The sequence below is a fragment of the Astatotilapia calliptera genome, chromosome 12, assembly GCF_900246225.1.
Source record: "Astatotilapia calliptera chromosome 12, fAstCal1.2, whole genome shotgun sequence".
Classification (NCBI taxonomy): domain Eukaryota; kingdom Metazoa; phylum Chordata; class Actinopteri; order Cichliformes; family Cichlidae; genus Astatotilapia; species Astatotilapia calliptera.
The window spans coordinates 2,906,459-2,929,650 of NC_039313.1; the positions used below are offsets into that span (position 1 = coordinate 2,906,459).

General features: G+C 40.0%; 1 protein-coding gene across 4 annotated transcripts in view; it reads left to right on the plus strand.

Annotated features, from left to right (window-relative positions):
• LOC113033273 (uncharacterized) overlaps positions 1-23,192 on the plus strand; it is a 26,899-nt gene continuing 3,707 nt past the window's right edge. For 2 of the 4 annotated variants that reach the window (XM_026186913.1, XM_026186914.1), the window contains exons 1-5: positions 1-221; positions 12,978-13,951; positions 17,706-17,757; positions 20,626-20,743; positions 21,845-21,981. In XM_026186913.1, coding sequence (XP_026042698.1) covers positions 141-221; positions 12,978-13,951; positions 17,706-17,757; positions 20,626-20,743; positions 21,845-21,981 — 1,362 coding nt within the window. In that variant the 5' untranslated portion in view covers positions 1-140. Of the gene's footprint in view, positions 222-427; positions 596-12,977; positions 13,952-17,705; positions 17,758-20,625; positions 20,744-21,844; positions 21,982-23,192 lie in introns of those variants that run through there. The other 2 variants (XM_026186915.1, XM_026186916.1) reach the window with 2 other exon arrangements.

Below are 23,192 nucleotides of genomic sequence, written 5' to 3' on the forward strand. Positions count from 1 at the left end.
GGTCCGGTCCAGCGTTCGTCCGTGTTTGCCCATGAACGATGGGAGCGCGCTCCCGACACTTCAGGTGAATGAGAGGGAAGCAGAGGAGCGGGATACACAGTTCAATGTGCGTGGCGTTAAAAAGAAACAATTAGGCAAAAATGAGCTACGTTACGTCGCTCGGGGTGCATGTTTGTATGACAGCATATCTACTCTTCGTGATGGGATGCGTTGCACAGAAAGTAAGTTGACATTTCTTTGCTGCAAAAATAAATCACACGTTCTTAGCTCTGTTTTGAGTGTCGTGCTCACTTGTGTAGAGAACCGAGCCGCGAACTCCGTTCGGAAAACGTGATATTCTACAGTTGTTCGCTTATTGGTAAACTCATTGACCCCGAGAGAGTTGAACCCAGCTACTATACGATAAAACAGGCGCCACCGTTCATTTCGGCACACGTCCGACGAGCAATTGCGTTAGCTACGTTTTCAATTTAAATGCAGTCCGCCTGTTACCATCAGCCTTTATTTTACCAACGTAACGAAGTTCTTACAGACGTCTCTGTGTGTAGGCGATAGCAAGAAGCAGTACGTAGTGTGAACTAAGTTTCAAAATATGGTAATGTAAACCTTTAAATGCCTTTGGTTGCATAACATTTCAGCAGAGTATATCAGAAGGGTACTCCGCTTCGAAGAACAAGCAAGCTTTTACTTTACGCTGGGGAGAAGTTTTGCAATTAGCATTGCCCCCTTAAATTTACAGCTTTTACTCTTAAAGTTCGCCTACGCCGTGCTTGCTAACAGGACGGGACATTAGCATGACCCTCACAGCGCGCCGCATCTCATTGTGAAAGCTGAGCAGGAGACAACTATTTAACATAAACAGGTTATCGGAATTACCCTGGGGTCAGTTCGTGGTTTGGCATTTTGTGTAACGAGGTTCTCAGTCGTTTAATGTATTATTTCTTAATTTATTTACTTGTTTTTACTTTTATTATATCACAATTTTCCACGTGGCTATATAGCAAAAATAACCCCTGTCACGTAATCGGTAGCCAGACTTTTAAACCTCCCCTCTCACTTCAGTTTGAGCTCCTCTCATGCACCTTTTCCATTCATGAAAAAGTGGCAAAAAAATCCGTCCTTATTCCTTCTTCCCTCCTCCTTTTTTTTTTAACTCCAAATTTTGAGGCAGTTATATCCTTAAAGATTTTCAAAGAGTTGTTTTGATGGCAAGGGCATGTTTTTGATGTTACTGCACTTCAGAGTTGGAGAATGGCATGCAGTCCAAACTGCTGAAATGAGAACCACATTGGGAACATGTTAACCTTATGTGAAACTTCTCATACTCTGTGACTGTGACGTCCAAAGCTTTGCCTCTGACAGGAAAACTTCATGATCCAAAGGCTTGTCTGGTGTAGAGGAAAGCAAATGGGCAGGAACTGCTTCTCTGGTCTCTGACATACCACAGAAGAAGGCAAAGGGTCACTAAAATGTCAGATTAGTGCCTGTGAGCGCTTAAGAGTTGATTGGTTGAGGTTTTGAAGTTGCACTGATGAAATTACCTGAGAGAAGTCAGAGGTGTTAAAGTGTATAAGAGATTTCTACACGTGACTGAGGAAAACAAGAGAACTGTTTATTTTCTCTTTTTTAAAATTTTTAAAGTGCATCATCCGCTCAGTCTTCTGATCCCTGATTCTTCTGTTTGCCATTTTTGTGTGATGCAGTATATTGTCCCCATTTTTGTAACAATGGCTGGTATCGTTATATAAAGGGTTACCTTCGGCACAGATCTCCTCAAACGCGATTGTCACATTGTCGGTCAGGAAAAGCTTTGTGGTTTCCATTTGTCAACAGTTGTCTAGTTCCACTGATGAAGAATGATGGCTGAGCAGCACAGTCCTCAGAGCTAGACAACAAAAGCCCACACTATATTGAATTGTCAGCGTCTCCAGCTTTAGTTCCTGTGTGCATAGGGTTCTCACTATCTTTGCAATTATCTGCCTGAAGTGGCACAGTAAATGATGGCTTTGTCCTCTGCTCCCCTTGTATTAAGTTGATTTTTTTCCAGAAGAGCATAAACAAGTTTGGAATTTATTCTATTGCCGTCAGACAAAAAAAAGGAAGCATGTGTTGCCCTGGTCGGTGTTTCAGAATGAGGGCAGAGTTATCTCTTTTCAGAATGAATAATGAACTCTCATATCTGATGAAGGATCTGCTCGGTCTGTGAACGGATTAACATGCCATAGTTTGTCAGTGATCTGCAGTTGGTAGAGATGAACTGATGAGCAGAGATGCAGATGGTGTAAAACCTGGATGATGTTTTAATTTGGTGCTGTCTGCTGGAATATTTAAACTAAGTTTCTGCTGGTGCTGCCTTCTGAGGGTTTTTTTAAATTTATTTTTAAAGATCATCTGGTTTGTTTACTTTTGTTAAATCAGGTGCTTCGCTTCGTGACTATGAATATACTGCTCATATGACAGAGGCACACCTCTGAGTCAGATCAAGCTTTTTGGATAAACCTGGGATAAAAACATGCTTTTAGTACTAGTAGAGCTAAATCAATACATTTTAGAGCAGAAAGCTTTTCAGGGTTTGTCATAGCGAAGGGCTCTAATAGCTTTGTCAATATTTGCGACTGAGCACACTGGTTCAGGGATTATCAGTGATGTTGGAGATGATATTCAAAAATGATCTCTTCTGGCAATTCTGATGTTTTTAAACTTGGAAATATTGTTGCATCCTGACTGAATCCAATTTACTCTGTCAGCACAGCCTACAGCATTGGGCTTCTCATAGGGGTGCTACCCAAACACTAATTATCAGTGATACATTGGCTCAATCTTATTCCAAAGTCTGGGAATGATTTCTCCAAACCAGTTGAAACCACTGTGAAGATAAGGTCATGATTCGCCACAGGGTTCCAAAGGTTTTAACAGCTACCACAGCAGCAGCACTTTTACCCCCCCCCCCCCCTTTTTTTAGAGGAAATATGTTAATAGGTTTTACACCACAAACATGGAAAAGCCCACCCAGTCACATAGCTTTTAGAGAACCACAGCTGTAATAATTTACAGCACCCCACTTATCCATGTAGGCTACAGTGAATATCCAGTGATGGCTCTGTAAATACAAAGTTGATCAAACATGCATGAGCTCAAAGAGGTCTTTCATAAATGGCTCTTGATGCAAACTGTGATGAAAATGGGCTGAAGCGGCCAACAAGGGCAACCCCAGAAATGCCTGGATTTAATCAGACTGCCGTGCCAGTTACTTATAAAAACTCACCATTGGCTGAGCGTGCAGCCACTTAATCCCAGTAGGAGAGGCAGGGACACGAGGGGGATATGCGATAAGTCCTGGGCTGGAGTATCGGCACCTTTTCACAGTTGTGGAGAATTACTTCAAAGAGCTTTTTTTTTCTGTCTGTGTAGACTGTCACAAAGAGGTTAAGATTCAGTTGATTGCAGTCTGTCCTTGTTATTCTGGGGTTCTTGCTACCTGGAGCTCTGAGTTTCTAAGCCTTGGAGTTTGTTTTCTTTATTCTGTGAATGCTGCAGTTTCCCTTAAGTCCTTATCTTTGGAAACTAGTGTAACTCTGGGGAATTCCTAGATGTTTGCTGAACTTTGAGTCAAAGTGGTTAAATTAAATTAGAGAGACTCATAATCTTGTTAGGTTTTTCTCATCCTCGTGAATTTTATGTTTTCTATTTCAGTAAAGCTTTTTTTTTTTTTTCTTTTGGTTAAATTTGTTTTTTATGCAGCTGTGTCACTTTGTTTACCTGAATTTTTTATTTTTCTTTGGTCTTCATACTTGTATCCCAGATACATCAAGTCCAGTCTATTTGAGAGGAGGTGAAGACATAATCCACGCATTTTTATTGGTTAAATATTTTTTTATTCATACTGTTTACTGCATGGCAAAGTTTAGTTATGTTGATATTGATTCAGATTTGGTTCACAAGTGGAGTGTGATTTCAGTGCGTCCTGAGTGGGCTGCTGCAACCCAAGCACTAGCCTGCAAAGCAGTGTCACTTCTTCAGTAAACAGGGCTGGTGAGGATTCCTGCCCCCTTTTGAGGGGCCTGCCTGCCTGTTTATGAGCCAGTCCCAGGCTGTTTGTGCATGAGAGGCAGAGTGTGTGTGTTAACAGAACTTCAGCAGAAGCAGCTCGTGTTGCAGTTTTCACAGGGGTGTCGTCAGCCTGGGTGGTAAAACCAACCCCCCCCCCCCCCCCCCCCCCCCAAAAAAAAAAACAAACAAACCAACAACCCCAAAACAAAACACTTTTTTTTTTTTTTAACTTTTTTTTTTTTAACAAAAGTAAAATATTATCAGACATAAGCTATGAAAGTATTTTATAGCTTCTACAATATAATGTACATATTTGGTATATTAATATGATAAACAGTAGTTTTTGTCATCAGTTTATATTTGCTGAAATTTGTAATAATATTACTACATGTGGTAATTGAAAGAGTTTCCACGGGACTCTGTGCAGTCGTGAAAAAACAAGTACACCCCATGATTCAATAGCTTATAGAATCTCCTTTAGCAACCATAATGAGAATTATTTGATTATTAATTATTATTATTATTATTATTAATGATTATTTTTTGTATGACTTTATCAGTCTGTCACATCATTGTAGAGGGCATCCGTTTTATGCACAGGTCCTGCCACAGCATTTGAAATTGATTGAGGTTTGGACTTTGCCTGGGCTATTACTACACCTTATTTATTGTTTTGGTACTTGTGTGCTTGTATTTTTTGGTTTTCTATTATTTCTTTCCTGTCTCAAACCTTCCAAACATGCTTTACTTGTTTTATTTTTTTCCCCAATTCTAAGGCCTTGAACTTTGACATGCTATTGAGCCCAGTAGAGTCTGAGGTGGTAGGTCTTTTTTTCCAGAGTATTGCATGGTCTGACCTTGGGAGGAGTTTGTTGGTAAGATGGATTGTGGTTTTGTGTAAACGCTCACCTGAACTCTCCTTAGTTCCTATGAAAGCAGTAAGGGTATATGCATAGAGTCCAGTAAATATGGTATATAAATCAGCTGCACAACATGAGCTAGTTAATTAGACAGTTAGTTTAATTAGACAAACTTGTCATGGCTGTCATGGAATAATTTTTTATTTTTGTTCTTCTTTGGTTTAAAAATCTGGTGATCCAAAGTGAAAACTGGAACAATACCATTTGCTTGGGGCCTCCCAGTAATGACAGCAGCTGGTCCAATATTTTACTGAACAAGTCATTTTAGACAATTATGTGCTCAGTTGGTCTACTTGTGTCCGGGGAAGCTGCTGTCAGTGGCATAACCAGCCTGCTCTTATGCCACGTACTTATTAGCATCACTTCATTAAAATATTATCCACATTCCCCATTTGTGGAGTGGTTCACCAAAACAGCAATGTGGCCCATTGTTTTGTCATGAGAAAAGGCATCCTTGAATAATTGGCGGCCTGCCAGTAGAGCGGCCTGTGATGTAACAGAACTGAGATGTTGGCATTATAAGAATGTCCCATTTCCATTAGACACCGTGGCACTTTGGGGCCCTTTCATGTGTAGTCTAGCATATACAACCCTGTGTCCAATGAAGATGGGACCTTGTACAAAATTTCAGTAAAAACACAGTGTGTGGATTTGCAAATCAGTATTCCCTGTTTTTTTTTTAATTTCAGAGATCCAAAGGCAACATGGCAAATATTCAAATTGAGAATTTTTATATTTTTGAGAAAGCTACACTCACTTTAATTTGAAGTTAGCAACAAAAACTTTGATATATGCACATGCTTTAAGGTGTTGCTATACATCCCAGCACGCTGATAAATAGGTTGGGACTGACTTTTTCTTTTCTTTTTTCTCTTCTCCTCCTTACATAATGGGCCTGGATTGGAGGCAGTCATTTGTAACACAGACTTTTACTTTGGAGACTTGTTATTTTTGTTGTTGTTGTAATTAGGAATAGATATCATTGAGATCTGTGATTCATGATTCCAATTATAGATAATGACTTTAATGGATGGAAGACTTACACAGCCTTTTGGGAAGGCCTACTTGTGACTGATAAGTAGCTTCTGTAGGAATTTGCCAGAGGTGTGGACTCGAGTCACATGACTTGGACTCGAGTCAGACTCGAGTCATTAATTTTATGACTTTAGACTTGACTTGAAAAAATGTTCTAAGACTTGTGACTTGACTTGGACTTTTACACCAATGACTTGGGACTTGAATTGGACTTGAACCGGTTTACTTGAAAAGACTTGATATTTTACCCCAAATATAAAATTTAACATGCATATTATATAGAGATTGAAAATGTGACGTCATTCACGGGTAGAACCGCAAAGGATTCTGGGAACTCGTGGCAAGCGGTACTAGCGCACGCAGGCTTTCAATTAAAATCAGTTAAACAGCGATAAAAAGAAACACAAAAATGTCAAGACGCCGTTGTATTATTAACTGCAATAGCCGGTCGCATGACAGCCACGGGAAGCCGACGGGTAAAGAGATCGGTTGTTATCGGGTTACGTCGTTGAAGAGAAATTGTTCGAGCCATGTTTCCGAAGTAACAAAGAGGCGACGGGTGGCCTGGATTGCAGCCATTCAAAGATCAAATATAACGTCCCAGAACACTCCAGCTCACAGGTTAGTCTGCTCCAAGCATTTCCACAAAGGTCAGTCTGCTGTTGTAGTTAATACGTCATTTTCATAACATAATTAGTGATATAGGTTACAAGCAAGTCTGGCGCTGAACAGAAATTGTCGCGCTATGCTCCTTTATTTATTGTGCATAAATAGTGAATTGTCCTGACACAATATTGCGTTTCGCTTCTGTTATTATGGTACATTGACAAAAACATATACTTTTATTCACAGGATAAAACAGGTTTTTTTGTATCACTAATTGCCCAGTGCGATTACAGACTGCGGTAAAGTGAGCCGTCATTTGTGAGCCGCGGTCAAGCCAGCCGCCTCCTATCCGCGCAGTGATTACAGCATACAATATTATTGTCACTGCTACATTTCTGTAATGAACCAGAAATTATTTCCACTACTAATTAATTACCGTTGAGCTCAAAGGTCCTATTAATAAACGGTTAAGGAATGTGTATTTATGACGACGATTTGTGAGACTGGTAAACTTATGATACGTACGATGGTCTTTCGTTCTACACGGTGCATTTCAAGGTCCTGCACCCATCCGTCGGTAAACTGTACCTGGGCTTGTTGCAGTGACCGGAAGTTACTAAACTTCATGAGTGTGTGCACTCACTCCAAGAACCGTATGATTATAAATATGCATATAAATATGCTAAGATGAGATAGCTGACTTCATCTAACTAGCAAATGTTGTCCAGGCTACGTTGGTGATACAGTTTTTTTTAATGTGTATGATATTTTTGTTATGCGATTTTAAAGCTGGTCCTACAACCGCATCCAAGAATAACATGCAGCTTATCTCAGAACTGTCGGTGAAAATTATTCTTGGAGCTAGGTTTAATTGAGCTGCATTTTAAAGAGGTGCAATTTCACAATTTGTGTATATTTTCTAAGTTCACTATTTTGTCATGTGTTGAGAAAAACACAGATTTTAAAATTACATGGTCTAATATTTACATTTAGCATAACTGCAACATTATTTTTTCGTTTTTTTTTTTTTTAAAGACTCGAAAGGACTTGAAATTCAAAGTTTCAGACTTGTGACTTGACTCGGACTTTTACACCAGTGACTTGAGACTCGACTCTGACTTGCCTGACATTACTTGAGACTTGACTTGAGACTTGAGGATAAAGACTTGAGACTTACTTGAGACTTGCAAAACAATGACTTGGTCCCACCTCTGGAATTTGCACTCAGTTTCACAGTCAGATCCACCCCTCATTCATGTCTGGTTTCAGAAAACTAAGAGCTATGGCCAAAAGGCCGTAGTAAAAAACTGTAAAGCCAAGTCTTTACAATAACACTCCACAAACTATGTTAATCTTTTACATGCAATCTGTGGCGTTAGTGCAATAGTTTCATTATCTCTGCATCAGAACACGGCGAAGAAATGGAGTAAAACAAAGATTTTGGCGCCAGTTCTTGATTGTGATGAGAACTGGTCATGATGTGATGATATTTTGTTAAAATAAGTGAGACCTTACTTGAAAAAGGGTTTAACCTCAGCAATGTTAAAGTTGCCAGGACTACCTAGGCTCAAATTATTTATTTAGAATTTTATGTTGTGAAAAAGCCTTAAATTGTGAAAGGGCAGGGCGATATGGCCAAATATATTTATCACGATATATATTTGAAAATTCGCGATAACGATATAACTGATGATATAATTGACGCGAGACAAAATACTTTACAACTCCTCAACTTTATTAGTGCAAAAAACCCCATCAATGTATTTTCACTTAAACAAGCAGCTGTTTTTATGCATTAAAGTTATATAAACATGTAACAGTGCAAATGCAAATTCCTCACTGACAGTTTAACCAAAAGGCATTTCCAGTGGAAACTGGCCGACATATCCTCAGCATAACCATGTGTAATATCCACAACACTTAAAAAGAGGTTATACACACAATACAGTAATATTATGTTGAAGCACAGTACGTATCACTCTGCGAGGCTCCGCCTACGGCAGCCGTAATGCTCCGACAATCCATCAAGCGGTGCGGCTTCGTAGCTTAGCAAAGTCGTACCAAAACATTTTTTTGACAGATTCTTGAGCGCCGTGTAGCACAGAAAATCGGTTCGGTAATAACGACGGCCCGCTAGCATGCTCTACCAAAAAATGTGCTTTGTTGTGTATCTGACGGACGAAAGCTAAACCAGTTCCACATCACTGAAGCTGCAGCATTTTTACAAACCAGTTCTGGTTCATCCGTTTCATTCAACGATCCGCTTTCGCCCTTCTCATTCTCCGTCGCCGCCATGCTTTTTCCGCCATGTGCATATGAAAACAAAGGCACTGCGCATGCGCGTTTTACCCATATTCTATCACAAGATTTCATTTTCTTATCAATGCCTAACATCATACTGGTATTACCGTGAACGGTATGATATGGCCCAGCCCTGCTATTTACACCCAAATTTGTAGATGCAGTCACTCCAGAATGAAGCGAATTAGATGTCATAGTTGTAGCTAGAAAAAATCTGGGACGTGTTTCAATCTCAGTGACCTCGACCTCCAGGTCCGAGTTCAGAGTTTCTGAAAATCTTGCAATAACTTGAGAAGAAGGCGACGTAGGATTTTGAAATTAATACCACAGGTGTATCTTCTAATGGTACCATTGGCTGGAGGCGGTATTATCTTTCTCTTTGCCATGTTATGCACCCTTGTGGTGTTAAGTGCCGTCATTGCCCAACCTTGCTGCAAACCCCTAATCGGCTTACTCTCTCTAACTTCAGCAGGAATGGCATTTGGCCCGTTCAAATGTCATCCGTGTAATTCTTTCCTCACATTAATCACATCACACACATCACATTAATTTCTACTAAGTGTGTAGGCTATCCAAACGTGTCATGCACTAATGTAGTTGCCTCAGAGTGTCAGGAGAAAATGAGTAATGTCAGAAAGTTTTAAATACTAAGAGTGAGCAAAGATTTTGTATAATATGTCATTAGTATGCTACAAACACTGGTCTTTGGTGTCTTTGGCAATGCTATTACTGTTTGTAAAGTTAACTGTAATGTACTGCAGAAATCATATATTCCAAGTACTTTGATATAATGTGACAGACTGCTGAATGCCCACAAACATAAACGTTTGGCACTGAGCGAGATGGGTACTTAATGTGTGTTCCAGCGTAAGTTGATAGCAGAGGAAAGGGCAGATGTTAACTGCGTCTTTTTTTTGTCCTCTGGGATTTTTTTAAATTAACATTTTGTTTATTTTCATCAATCTGGGTAGAAATGCCTCTTGAGATCATTGAAATACAATTTGAAAGCTGCTGCTGGCTAACGTGGATCATGTTAAGGTACTGTTATGTAACTCACTATTATGCAAAGTGGTGAGGTCATAGATAAGGGTAACTTAAGTCAATAATCATATAATACTCATGTAAAAAGTTCAAGAGAGTGTGAGTGCAGCTATGGACTTGCTAATTGTGAAATTTCTAGGATATGTTTCCAAATGTCTAAACAGCTGAGAACAGTCGTATTTTCATTAGTTATGAAGGCCGTGCTGCCCTAGCTGACCCCCCCCCCCCCCCCCCCCCCATGTGTCTTTAATATGCTGTGGCCTGCCTATGAGACTATATTGGCGATAATGTTTTTAGTTTCATCCTGATGACCTGAGGGCTGAGTGAGTGGTTCACTTTTCCAGTCAAAATTACATGCAGGTTTTACCAATTTAAATGAACTAACTGCAGAATGCTGGATGGGGGCGGATCACTCCTGTAGCAATCAGAGTTTAGCTTTCTCATGTCCCCGATCTAGGTTGCACAGCTCCCATGTGAACTATAATCTCAAAGAGATCTAGTACACTTCCAGCCCAGTCTAGAGCACAAACGTCGCCTGTGGTTGTTGGTTTGTTACCTGTCTGGAAAGAAGGATAGCCAGACTAGGGCTTTTTGACAGGCCACAACAGGAAAGACCAACAGGAAAGCTCATAAACACTCAGCCCCCCTACAAAGGTCTGCTTCTCAGCTGCTTGGCCCAACCAACTGTGCATCTGCCTCTCCTTAGGGCAAAGGTCCCCCTTATACCAGTGAACACCTGGGAAGAATTATAGCCAGCATGTTTAAAGAAATACCCCAGTCCCCTTCCCCAAGGTTACCCAGGTGAAACCTATGCTTTGATGTAAAGGAGGAACAGCAGAGTTGAATAGTTCACTGAAGAAGGAAGCGTTTTGACTGCTCGACCTGAGTAGAAACGCGCTATATACAGATGTGGTCAGAAATTAACATGCACTCCTGGACATGAATGTCATGGTAATTTGGGGCTTTTAAGAGTTGTTTTAACCGTTCTTTTTCCAGGGCAGAGTGACTGTATAGCATACAGCATATAAGTAAAAAAAAAAAAAAAACTTTTAACAGGCTCAAATATATCATACCCTCAAATCTTTTAATATTTGGTGCTGAAGGTTGTATGATATATTTTAATTTGATAAGCTCAAAGCCTATTATCGTCTTGTTAGCGACCATGATTGACTATAACTGGTAGTTTCTCTTTGCCATCATGAAGTATTTGTTTGACAGCACTTATTGGTTTGACCAATTTTCAGAACATTGAGAAAGTTCAGCAAACTCATTGAATAATAAGAAGGAAAATTGTAGATTGATGCAGGTTTACAGGTTGGGAAGGTCTTATGGAGCTAGCAACAACAGATTATTGTAAATATGTGCATATAAGTACTGTTCTTGTGATTAATTTCCTAGTCAGCTAAATGAGGTAAAAAAAAATGTAATAACCAATCAGTCTGTAACTAAGGAACAATCAGATATCAAGTTAAATATGAGCGCCGTTTAATGGATGGTGTCAAAAACTACACAAGGCCATTTGAAAGCATTAATCACATTCTTGAAGAATGAATTATACTTTAAAAGCTGCTCAACAGTGTGGTAACATGCATTATACAAACATTCAAAGAAGGGGACCCCCCACTTAAACTGATGTTAAATATGATATTTACATATTTTTAAAACATAATTATCTGAAAAACGAGTAAATTGCAGCTGAATTGGGACGCATTCTGGAGAATTCTATAGTCAGACAAGACAAAGATTGAGCTATTTGACCACAGCGTCAATAGGTATGTTTAGAGGAGTAAATATAAATTTGTAAATCTAAGAACTCCAGCTGTCAAGCATGGTGGTGGCAGCCTCATGTTCCGGTGTTGATGCATTATACAAAGCGCATGGAATAATGAAGAACGAGGATTAACTCCAGATTCTTCAACTTCACCTCAAATCAGCTAGAGAGTTGAATATTGGACACATTTGGGTATTCAAATAGGACAGTAATCCCAAAACACACATTAAAACTGGTTTTGGAAGCGATAAAGCAAGGTAACATTAAACCTACCTGCCTTACCAAAGCTCCAGCCTCAACCCTTTTAACATTTGTGTACTATGCTTAATCGTTTGGTCTCTGCCAGGACAAGAACAAGCCCGACTCGCAGTCTCTCCAATTCATCCCTAAGGTGTTCTGTTGGGTTGAGCTCAGGATTCTGAGCAGGCCATGTTCTCACAAGTTCTCCAAACCAGACTCACCTATGTTTTTATGGACCTTGCTTTGTGCAATGGTCATGCAGTCATGGTAGAACAAGAAGGGCCATACCCAACCTGTTCCCACAAAGCTGGGAGCATGAAATGGGCAACGGAGCTCCTGAGAGAGACCCATTCTTTCGCAAATGTTTGTAGAAGCAGTCTGCATGCCCAGGTGCTTGGTTTTATTCACCCGTAGCCATGAACATATGAATTGAATGATTTGGATCAATGAGTGTTTACTTTGTTTTACCCTGGGGGGAAAAACAGTTGAAAGAAAAAGGTAACAGCCCTTCTGTACAAGAAGGTTAGACAGAGTTAGACAAAACAACGATTCAGCTATTTGACCACAGTGCCAGGAGGTGTGTTTGGAGGAGTCAAGGTGGGGCTTGGCATTCATGCACATGAGCATATGTAAACTTCTGAATACAGCTGCAAGTCCCAGTCCATTTTACCATTTCAAATTGGTTTTGTTATGCAATTAACCACAAGTGACGTTTGTTGTTTGACTTAGTGGTACATGTTGACACAGACAGAAAATGTAATCAGTAAATTTCAGAATTAGACGGTGTAATGTATCACTAGTTGGCAATGAAATGCCAAAGAATAACAAAAATGCAAGTACTGGTGGGACATTGGGTTTTGCTTTTGTGCTTAACCTTTTGAGTTGCGTCCTGTTTATCTAAGGTCTTAGAAAGGGTGTCAATGTCTGAAATTAAAAAATGCAAGACTTTTTAGATCTACTTTAAAAGCAGATTTTGATATATGACACAACTAATTAAATAATTCCTGTTGCAGGTGTATTTTGACTGTGGTGCCAGGGTGGATGTGGTGGATGTTCAAGGCCTAATTCTATCTCCTGGCTTCCCATACAACTACTCCTCTGGGACACACTGCGTCTGGCAGTTTGTTGTACCTATTGATTACCAGCTTATTCTGGAGATATTTGACTTTGATGTTTTTGAAAGTCATGACTCAGAATCCAAGTTCTCTGCTTCTAAATTTGATGAAGAAGATGCAGAGGATGGGGCAACTCTCGCCCCTGGCACCTTAGGGGCTGATGAAACCTCTTCAGTGGCTAAAGATCCTGTGGTTCAGAGTGTAGGTGATGGCTCAAAGACTCAGCAATCCTTCCAAGATGGTGAGGTGAAGCAAATAGTTGTCCAAGAACAGTCTACAAAAATGGAGATTACCAAAGTCTCGAATTCTGCCAAAAGATCTGCAGATGCTGCCTCCAGCCTATCTTTGCCACCTCCTTCCACTCTCCTCCTCCTACCTGACGCTGTGCCTCCTGGGGACAAAGCCATCAACTCTGCCTCCTCATATCACCTAAGGGGAGATGCCAACCCTAGTACTAACCCGACCACAGTTGTGGATGAGACCACCATTTCTTCACCACACTCCACCAACAGTCTAAGTGTAAGCCCTGAAACCCAGCAGTCTGTCCTTGACGCCTGCCCCCACGATGTCCTCTACATCTCAGACCTCATCACCTTCTCCTCTAGGTTTTGTGGGTCTAACCGGCCTCCTAGCAGCCAGCTGGTGTTTGGCTCAAGCCAGGAAATGGTGGAGGTCATCATGGAACTGATCACTACCACCCACTGGGGACGTGGTTTTGCTCTTCTATTCCACTACCAGAACCTGACCGAGCCACAAGGAGACCTCCATGCCACAGCTTATACTGCCAATAAGCTAGACACACTGCTGGCTGCAGTGAGTGGAGCTGCTTTCTTCGCTATGATACTTACAAGTGCCCACTGCATCATTTTCAGGTAATAGAAGTGTTAACTTTATTATATTAAAGGCATTACATTTTGGAAACAGCACCACCTTAATCCAATACAGCACTGTGCACTGAAATGATACTTGACTTACAGTCCATTTTTATAGTTTTCTTGACTGTGAGAGCTTTACGATGTTAAAAGGATCAGGCTGGTGCTTTGCTACCTGAAAATGGGATAGAAATGTTTGTTTGTTTAAAGCTTTTATTTTTTATTTTTTTTGACTAAATATTCATTCAAAGTTCCAACATCTCACAATAGAGAGACAGAGAGATGGATATGGTACAGTGTTTATCAAATGAATTAGACCACCACCCAATGAAACATTTATGCCACAGCTGCCCTGAATAACAGCACTGGTAATTACCAACATCATGACCAACAACAAAATCATGTTGTTGGTAGTGCATGCATGTTATCATTCTGTGTAAAAACAGGACGAGGTTTTGAGTGAATTCTGGTAAAGCTTCAGTGGGAATCATGGTAACAATTCATTAAAGTTTGGTTTGCATTGATCAAGGTGTTCAAGGTCAACTTAGTGATTTTATTGGTCAAAAATTGACACAAAGCCTTAGAACGTAAACTATGATTCTTACAAGTGTAGTGTGTATTATCAACACATAAAAAGTATAGAGTATGTTTAAAAATATGTCATATTTGACCTCTGACCTGAAGGTCAAAGTGATAGTAATGCTATATAGAGCTATTTAAAACTATATTTCTTACTGTCATTGTTTCTATTGACAACATATAGGGAATGACGCATGAGGATTCTAAATATCATGTTACTTTGGACCTCTGACAACCTTTTTTTTTCTTTTCTTCTTAACTCCACAACAAGCTTCCTAAAGTACATTTAAGAAGAACAAAGACAACAAAATGCAACACTGTTCCCTTAAAAGTAACTATTGAGCTGCTTCGGCGAAGGTTTGTGTTTTGTTTCTGTAACAGTTAATCTATCAATATGCACAAGCTCTTGCTTTTATCCATGAATTTCACAATTTAAAGTTTTATAAAAAAGATGGAAAAAAAATCTAAGATTATGATTTTTCATTTTTATAATGTTTTTCATTAAAATGTCAGTTATTTACTTAAATTTCTGAACAAACATTAGTTTTAGAGGTTGGATGTTATGCTTCATTATTTTTGGGCTTTTCAGAAAAGTTCACAGTACTGGCTCAAATGTAGGTATAACAACCTGAATTCAGTTTTCCTATTTACCTAATTTTTTAGTTGTTTTTTTTCTTATTCTTTTTTCCCCATATTTTCTATTAAAAGAGTGTAGAACCTGAAGAGTTGGGGTTTAATCATCTTTCGCTCAGGTTTGTAAGGTCACACTGCAATTTTTTTTGTGCTTACATGTTTGTTTTTTCCTAGAGGTTACCGTTAGATGTTAATTGTGTTCGCTAATAATCTGATCTTTTGTGTAGCTACACCACCAAGTTCCAGTTTAAGGGAAATGTCTAACACACATATTTAATTGATTTACAGAACAAAGGCTTTTCAGTAATCCCATCCCTTTTGTGTATTCCTTCTATCAAGTTCTCATCTGTCCAGTTTTGGTTAAAGACCAAAAACCATCCAAAAAATGATGCATTACCCTTCAGCCGTAGCTAAACTGTGGCTAACAGTGCCTAGCATGTGCTAGCATGCTACACTAACATAAGCATGGCAAGTTAGTGCTCTCACTATGGGCATATCAGCTTATTATTATTACTATTATTTAAAAAAAAAAAAAACAATGAGTGTACATATTTCTAGATCAGAGTCAAACACATGGCCTTTTATTCATTCCTGAATACACTCGCCCATACACCCACACGTTAGGAGAACAAAAGGCCACAGATAATGGGCAAAGGGTTAAAGAGAAGCCAACCTATAGAGACTAGTTTTCTGTAGTCTTTTAAAAGAAACCACAGATTCTGCTGACCTAAAAGGCGGTCCCAGCATTTGGGCGCTACAACCTCAAAAGCATGATCCTTTTTCTTTTTTTTTTTTTTTTTGTGAATAGCTAGTGAAAGAGTTACAAGACAAGTTAGAGACATTTTTGCATTAAGGTAAAAACCCTGCTTTTGTTAGAATTAAACCTTCCAAATTCTGGTGATTTTACAGGTAATCTCTCCTGAGATATAAAGGAGCCGGGATGACATATTCACACGCACACACACTTATATACACATAGACTAATACCCTCACACCTACACAGTCATGACATTGTTATGTTGACTCAGCTGGAAGTCTCAGTCCCTGATGTGGTCACCCTCTGTGATTAGTTGGGTTTGGCTGCAACTGTGCGGCTTTCTTGATGTGAAGCATTCTCACCATAGACAGCAGGGCATTCAAGGTACAGCACCTGGCATCAATTCCACGGCACAAAAACACAGAGGCTGCATGAAAGTGAATGGGCGGAGAAAATGGGAACAAGGGACAACGAGGAGAGGTAAAACTCAGTTGAGTCAGTCAAAAGGTGTAGTTTACAAGTTGTTCCCTCTCCATCCCAGGGGACAATGAACACAAACTGGAGGGTTAAGTTTGGAGGTTTGTAATACTATCTGTTCTGACAAGCAGACTGGTTTAGCTTACTGGTCCAGATAGATTCAGAATTTAGAAATGTTTGGATATGTGCCCGTCTCAGTGTTGAGCTTTCAATGAGAAACCGTTAGATATGATTGGTGTTGATTTCAAATGTAGCTCAGTTTCTCCAACTCATCCGTTAGGCACAAATACCCTTGCGTTCTCACTGTTAATGACAGGGAAATTAGTAACACATGTTCAATAAAATCAAAGAGTAATTAGCAAAAACAAAAACACAAGTCATTCAGAAGCCAGGAAATGCATTGCCACAAAACATCAAGCTCACAGAAACCCACAGTAGCAGTTTTTTTTTCTATTTCAGTTGTTCCCTATTAACTTAAACAAGTTCACAGAAACCATTTGAAACCAACTAGCCTGGCGAGTCAGGCGGGATTGTGCAAGTTTAATGCAGCAGTGAGGGTAACTCCCAAGATCCCCTGTTGTCAGAAAACAGCCCAAGGTGCATGAGAGTCACAGCAGGGGTTGCCCTGAGTTGGTAGCTGGATATGAACTCATTCAGCTGAGAGCCATTTTTAATAAAAGGGTACTTGCTCAAATATTCCTGGATGCTTCAGTTCTTCACGTGAACGTTAAGAACATGAGAAGTCAAATAATAACATCAGACGGATATGTTAGACCCTGATAAACAGGCGAGTGGTTTGAAGACTTTAATACTAATATCCACATTAATACCTGTGGAGAAGCATATCTAGCTAGATCTGCTGCTGATAGCAGCTACAGTGTTCACATCAGAGCGCTGCATGGGGTCAGAATTCACATATACTTGAAATGAGCATCAGCACTGACAAATTTAAAATCCCCAGAGGAAGAGTGTAATTTATAGCAAAGACGGCTCAGCAACAACCACCCCGTGAACCGTTAAAGCAGACTGGAGCGTATGTGTCACGGCCCCATCCTTCCACACAGTAACACAGCAATTACTGAGTGGAAATAGCTCCGGGATTGAGGCGGCTAGTGTTATCAGAAAGCTCTCATATCAATTCAGTTTTATGTGGTGGTGTCAATTTGAACATTTGTGGTCGAGTTTTTTATTTTTGAGAAAACACTGCTCAGAGTGGGGAAACAACTGAGGTCAGCCGTAAAATTTGAATATCAGATGTGTCTTTTAATATAAATTGAATTGCTGTGGTATTTCCTTTCTTTTTTCCAGACCCAAACTGTGTCCAAAAAGGGCCAGCTCCTGCGCATCCAGCAACTCTGAGGTACAGATATTACTGCCGTTAAGTGTAAAAAGTGATTATCTTCCCAGAAGGTGTTGGCTTTTTGACATACTTGGACAAGTAAACATGCGATCTTTTTTTAAACGACACCTAAATATGTGTTCAGACAAGGGAGACATAAATGGCATTTTGCCGTTATATTTATAGTTTGAATAATATAAATGACAATGTATTCACATTAGGAAAAAAATAAGGTACAATCCTACATTTATTGCACCTTTTTAAATCCATAAAATTGGAATAGTTTTTACAGATTGGTTTCAAAGATCCTCAAGAGTGCTTGAGGATAATCTGAGGATGTGTGTGAAGATTGTAGTTGAACCGAAAGGTTTAAGGTCAACAGAACGAGGACACTAAGCACACTTATTAAATCGACAAATTAGTTCTTTTTTTAGTAAATTTTCCTTTTACTGAAAAAGAAGAAATGGAGCATCATGGAGTCACACTGTTTAAACCTAGATTTGAATTTTGTAGATTGTGCTGTACATGCACGAAAACCATCACATTTCATGCAGCGCAGGAAATTTGGATGGTGACGATTAAAAGTGTGAAAATTGCCCAGAAGAAGGGAAGCTCTTGAAACGAAATATTCACTAGGAAAAGTAGGAGGCACTTCACATCTCTGTGAGAGGCTTGTGTCCTAACAGTGTATTCATGCTACCAACAAAACACACTGGAGGCTTAAACTAAAGTTTTAGCTGTGATGTAGCTTTGCATGTTGCAAGGAGTCAAAAGCGTGGAATAAGAAGACGGTATTTCTAGGATGATATTAACTTTGTTTCACTTCGGCCGGGGTGTAATGCTCAACTCTGACAGTCTATTGGGATAGTACAAACACAGTATGGTGATAGTGGAGTAAGAGGGACGGCAGTTACCAGCAAAATGCCAACAATAAATGTAATTATTGATATTGGTGTTTAGGGCTGTGCGATATGACCAAAATCTCATATCCCGATATTAAGACATCTATCATCTGATAACGATATAAATCACAAAAATGTAACATATTCTGTGAATCTCAGGCAGCTCGACTTGCGTGAAGTGTTTCCAGCTGTGCGTCATGTAGCTGGAGTCGAGTGTTTTAACGATGCATGAAATGATACATCTTTAGACATAAGTTTTCTTTGTATTTATTACACGGCGTGCTGCGGGGAAAAGCCTGTTCTAACGTTTGAGTCTAAGGTTTATTTTTTAGCACCCGACGGCTCTTTTTTTTGCTTCTCATCCGTAAATAATCTGCTCTTTCACGTGATTCAGTTTATTTTGAAAAGTCTCAACAGGATCTTGAGCTTTATTGTGAAAGGTTTATGTGGAACAAGCGGACACGCGGTGGTTTTACCGTCGTTGTTGCTAACGACAACCTATAAAAACAAACGCTTGTCTGTCTGTAGTGTGGTTATATTAAATATAAGAGAAAGAGAGAACTTTAATAAATTAATAAAGCCACTACAGTGACCATCAAAATAATGAAAAAATATTGCCGTAAACAGTTTATTTATGAAACAAACGATAGCGTAAAATGAAACGACAGACATTTTTATATCGTCATCCGATACATATCATTATCGAACAGCCCTATTGGTCTTTATTATTTAGAACACAGGTACTATTATATTGTGTAATCATAATTTAAACAAGTACTGGTGGCGCCAGTGTCCGGCAGCCTCGCCTCTGTCAGTGCGCCCCAGGGTGGCTGTGGCTACAATGTAGCTGCCATCACCAGTGTGTGAATGTGTGCGTGAATGGGTGGATGACTGAGTGTATAAAGCGCTTTGGGGTCCTTAGGGACTAGGAAAGCACTTTACAAATACAGGCCATTTTACCCAAATAAAAAATGATTTGACTAAAAGCTTATTATTATATTTGAACTATGTAAATATTAATTATAACACTGGTCCACAAAATGTCCTAAATGATGATTAAAAACAATACTAATAATACAGATCTGAGATCATAAATTCATCTCTATTAAATTAAGGAATTTCTGTTTGAGTCATTTGTCTTTTCGTTTCTCCAACCGTTCACACCGTCTACTTCAAACCTGTCTGATGTCTTGACGAGGATCACATGTAGTGTTGAATTTGAGGTCTGTTGGTTGAACTGTGATCTCACATTTGAGGTTTTTTTTTTTTCCTGTCGCTAGGCAATCAATGGGAGGAACCTGAGGCATTAACATTACAAGAAAATGTCTAATGTTTCAAGACTCGCAGATTCTTGATTCTTCCATGACGTCTATGACAACACGGAGCAGTTAATCAAAGAGGGGAGAAAAACAAATCTTTTCATTGTGGAGACGAGGGGAGCAACAGGGAGTGAAAACGCAAACAAAACAATGCTTTTAAAAAAAGAAGTCAGTCCACGAGCTTATAATGTGAAAGCTTCCCGCACAGACGAGCGTGTCAAGTAAGAACCATCTTTGCTGGAAACCGACATCAAGCTCACAGGACGGGCTGACCCAAACTCTAGCCTGGAGACTGGAGTAACTCCCACTCCAAAACTGATGTCTCCACCACTTAGGGTGCTAATCTGTGATCCTTGTATGGATTCTTAAAGGATGTGATTAGAGAACTTCACCAGTGGACTTGGAAAGCTGTGAAATTTGCTTTCCCACAGTCTATAAAGAGACCTTCAAAACCAAAGGTGGACCAACTGGCACCATACCACTGTTTCATAAATCCGTCATTTAAGCTACATGTAAAAGAAGCTGTTAAAAGTTTGAATTTAACTGAATGTACTGAAACTGACCAAAAGGCAGAGGGACACCAGACCATGAAACTGCTGCTGGGTGAACAAATAGTTCTGCATTACTGGCAGCTCCTCTGCAGATAAACTTACAGTGTTATGTTGTAGGTGCCGGAGGGAGTCCAGAACACCGTGGCTGAGGTCAGTGAGCTGCAGCCGATTGCTGAGAATCAGGCCAACCAGGAGGCGACCATAGAGCAGGACAACAACAACCTGCCACACACAGGTTGAGAGGACACACACCTGCACATACATTGATGCCCTCCCCCCAGTGAACAGCCTAGTTCACTGGAATGCTTATGCTGGCCATTTAATAAATAAATAAATTGCATTCATACTCAGAATTAAACTGTGTAATAGTCTTACAAGGAATGCACTGAGAGGCATTGTGGCAAGCCCAAAGACTATGAATAGCACGTTACTGTGGATGTCATTTATAAATCATTTCGATTTATAGCTGCATAGCATGCTTGAACATTTGATGAGGATCATTTCAGGAATGACAATGATACTTCCGAGAATATAAATCTGTCATTAATTCATTTCCTGGGAAAGTGCTGATAAAGTTTAAGTGCACTAATTTAAAAGTGAAGACTTGGGGTTTGAGAAGAGGCTTGTGTTTTTATTGCTGTCATTTTTTTGTTAAGATTAATTGTGCGTTAAGCAGCATGCAATTGACTCTCTCTGCTTGGCTCTCTTTTATATGTGTGTTTTGCTATGATGGTTATCTGTGCTCATGCCAACCACAAGCTGCTTTAATGTTTTCCAAATAAAAAGCTGCTGTCTCTGGAAAAGGAAACGGGGAAACTCTTTCTTGTTTTACAATTTTCCCAGCGGGCTTTTGTGAAATGGGTTTAAAAACTATAAATGTTGTAAAATATTAGATTAAAACGATGAGAAAGACTCTGTCGAGTTTTGAGTGGAAAGTAAAATTGCATTAGTTTTGGAGCAGCCCACAGGCTGCATCCTGGAACAGTCCAAAGATTTCTCTCGCGCTCTCAGTGGGACTGAACCCAGGCTCAGAGATTTGTGGGTTGTGGCATTTAACCCACAAAGCAGCCTGGGAGTAGTTTGATCAGCAGGGGAGTGCAGGCCCCTCTCTATGTGTTCCGGTCACAGACAAAACACACAGCTTACAAACAATGACTGAGTTAAGGTTAGCCTCCTCTGAATGTTGCTTCATTTGACCATTTTGAGTTACAGTACACAAATCATCAGTAGCAAAAGGTCCTTGAAGAATGATGTAGCAAGAAACCCATGTGGAGCGCTGGGCTAAGTGTAATGTCAGCAGCGAGAACTGTCTAAACTTGTCTTTGTGTTTCTGCAGTCACTGCTAGTGGCGATGTATCTCACAGTGCAGATGTGGACCTCTCCTGCAGCGGTTTGACTGAGCTTGACCTTGGTGCCGATGACGTTTTCATTGTGTCCTCAGGCCCGAGTGGCCTCCCCCCCTCACCTCACACGGTAACATCTTGTTTCACACCAGTGAATTTCACCAGATAGTCATAGTAGAAAAAAGGTACAGGTTTTAGCAGGTCTTAAATTTGTGTAAATGCAGCCCCAAATGAACTACATATAACCTATTAACACACAAGTAAGCCAAAATGAAGAAGCAGTGTTTTAAAAATGAAGGACACTCTTACTGCTTCCATGGAATTAAGGAATACGAGCAGTAGTTTGGTGGTCTGGAGCATTAAGGTGTGTGATGCCAAGGAGGAAAAACATCATCAGTGACCTTAAAGAAGCAAATGTTACTGCCCATCAATCTGGGAAGGATTATGAGGCTATTTCCAAACAATTATTAAAGTCAACTGTTCAGTGAGAAAGACTATTGGACAGAATCTTTCCGGGTTTAGCCATCCGAGCAAGTTCACCCAAAGATGAGATTGTACAGTGATCAGAAAAATTGCAATAACCCCAAGAGCTGCATGTCTCACTCTATAGTTAACATGTTAAAGTTCATGACCGTACACTTAGAAAAAGACTGGACAAGTATGACTTAATTGGAAGTGTTGCCAGAAGAAAATCTTTAACTCTGCAATAGCCGAGACTGCTGGGGCTTCCCATGATGCACGAGTGTTTCTTCTTCACTCTGCGTGCTACACACCTAATCATTGGTTATTATTAATCTCTGGCTCTCTTCCACAGTATGTCTTTTGTCCGGTCTCCCTCTCCTCACCTCCATCCGATCTCATCAGATGGCTGCCCCTCTCTGAGCCTGGTTCTGCTGGAGGTTTCTTCCTGTTAAAAGGGAGCTTTTTCTTTCCACTATCGCCAAGTGCTTGCTCGCAGAGGGCCATCTGATTGTTGGACTTTTCCCTGTGTTATTGTAGGGTCTTTACCATAATGTATAAAGAGCCTTGAGGCGACTGTTGTTGTGATTTGGCGGTGTGTGTATATAAGTGAAACTGAATTGAATTCAAAAGAACATGGCAGCACAGTGTCGGTTTGCAAATTTGCGTCTGAACGAACCACAAGATTTGTGGAAGAATGTCCTTTAGACAGATGAGACCAAAGTGAAGACGTTTGGCTGTAAGGACAGAACCACATTTGGTGAAAACCAAACACATCAGCACAAACACCTCATGCCAGCTGTCAGCACGATGGTGGACGGGCGATGATTTGGGCTTGTTTTGCAGCTACAGGGCACCTTGCAGTCAACTGTTAGCTCCTCT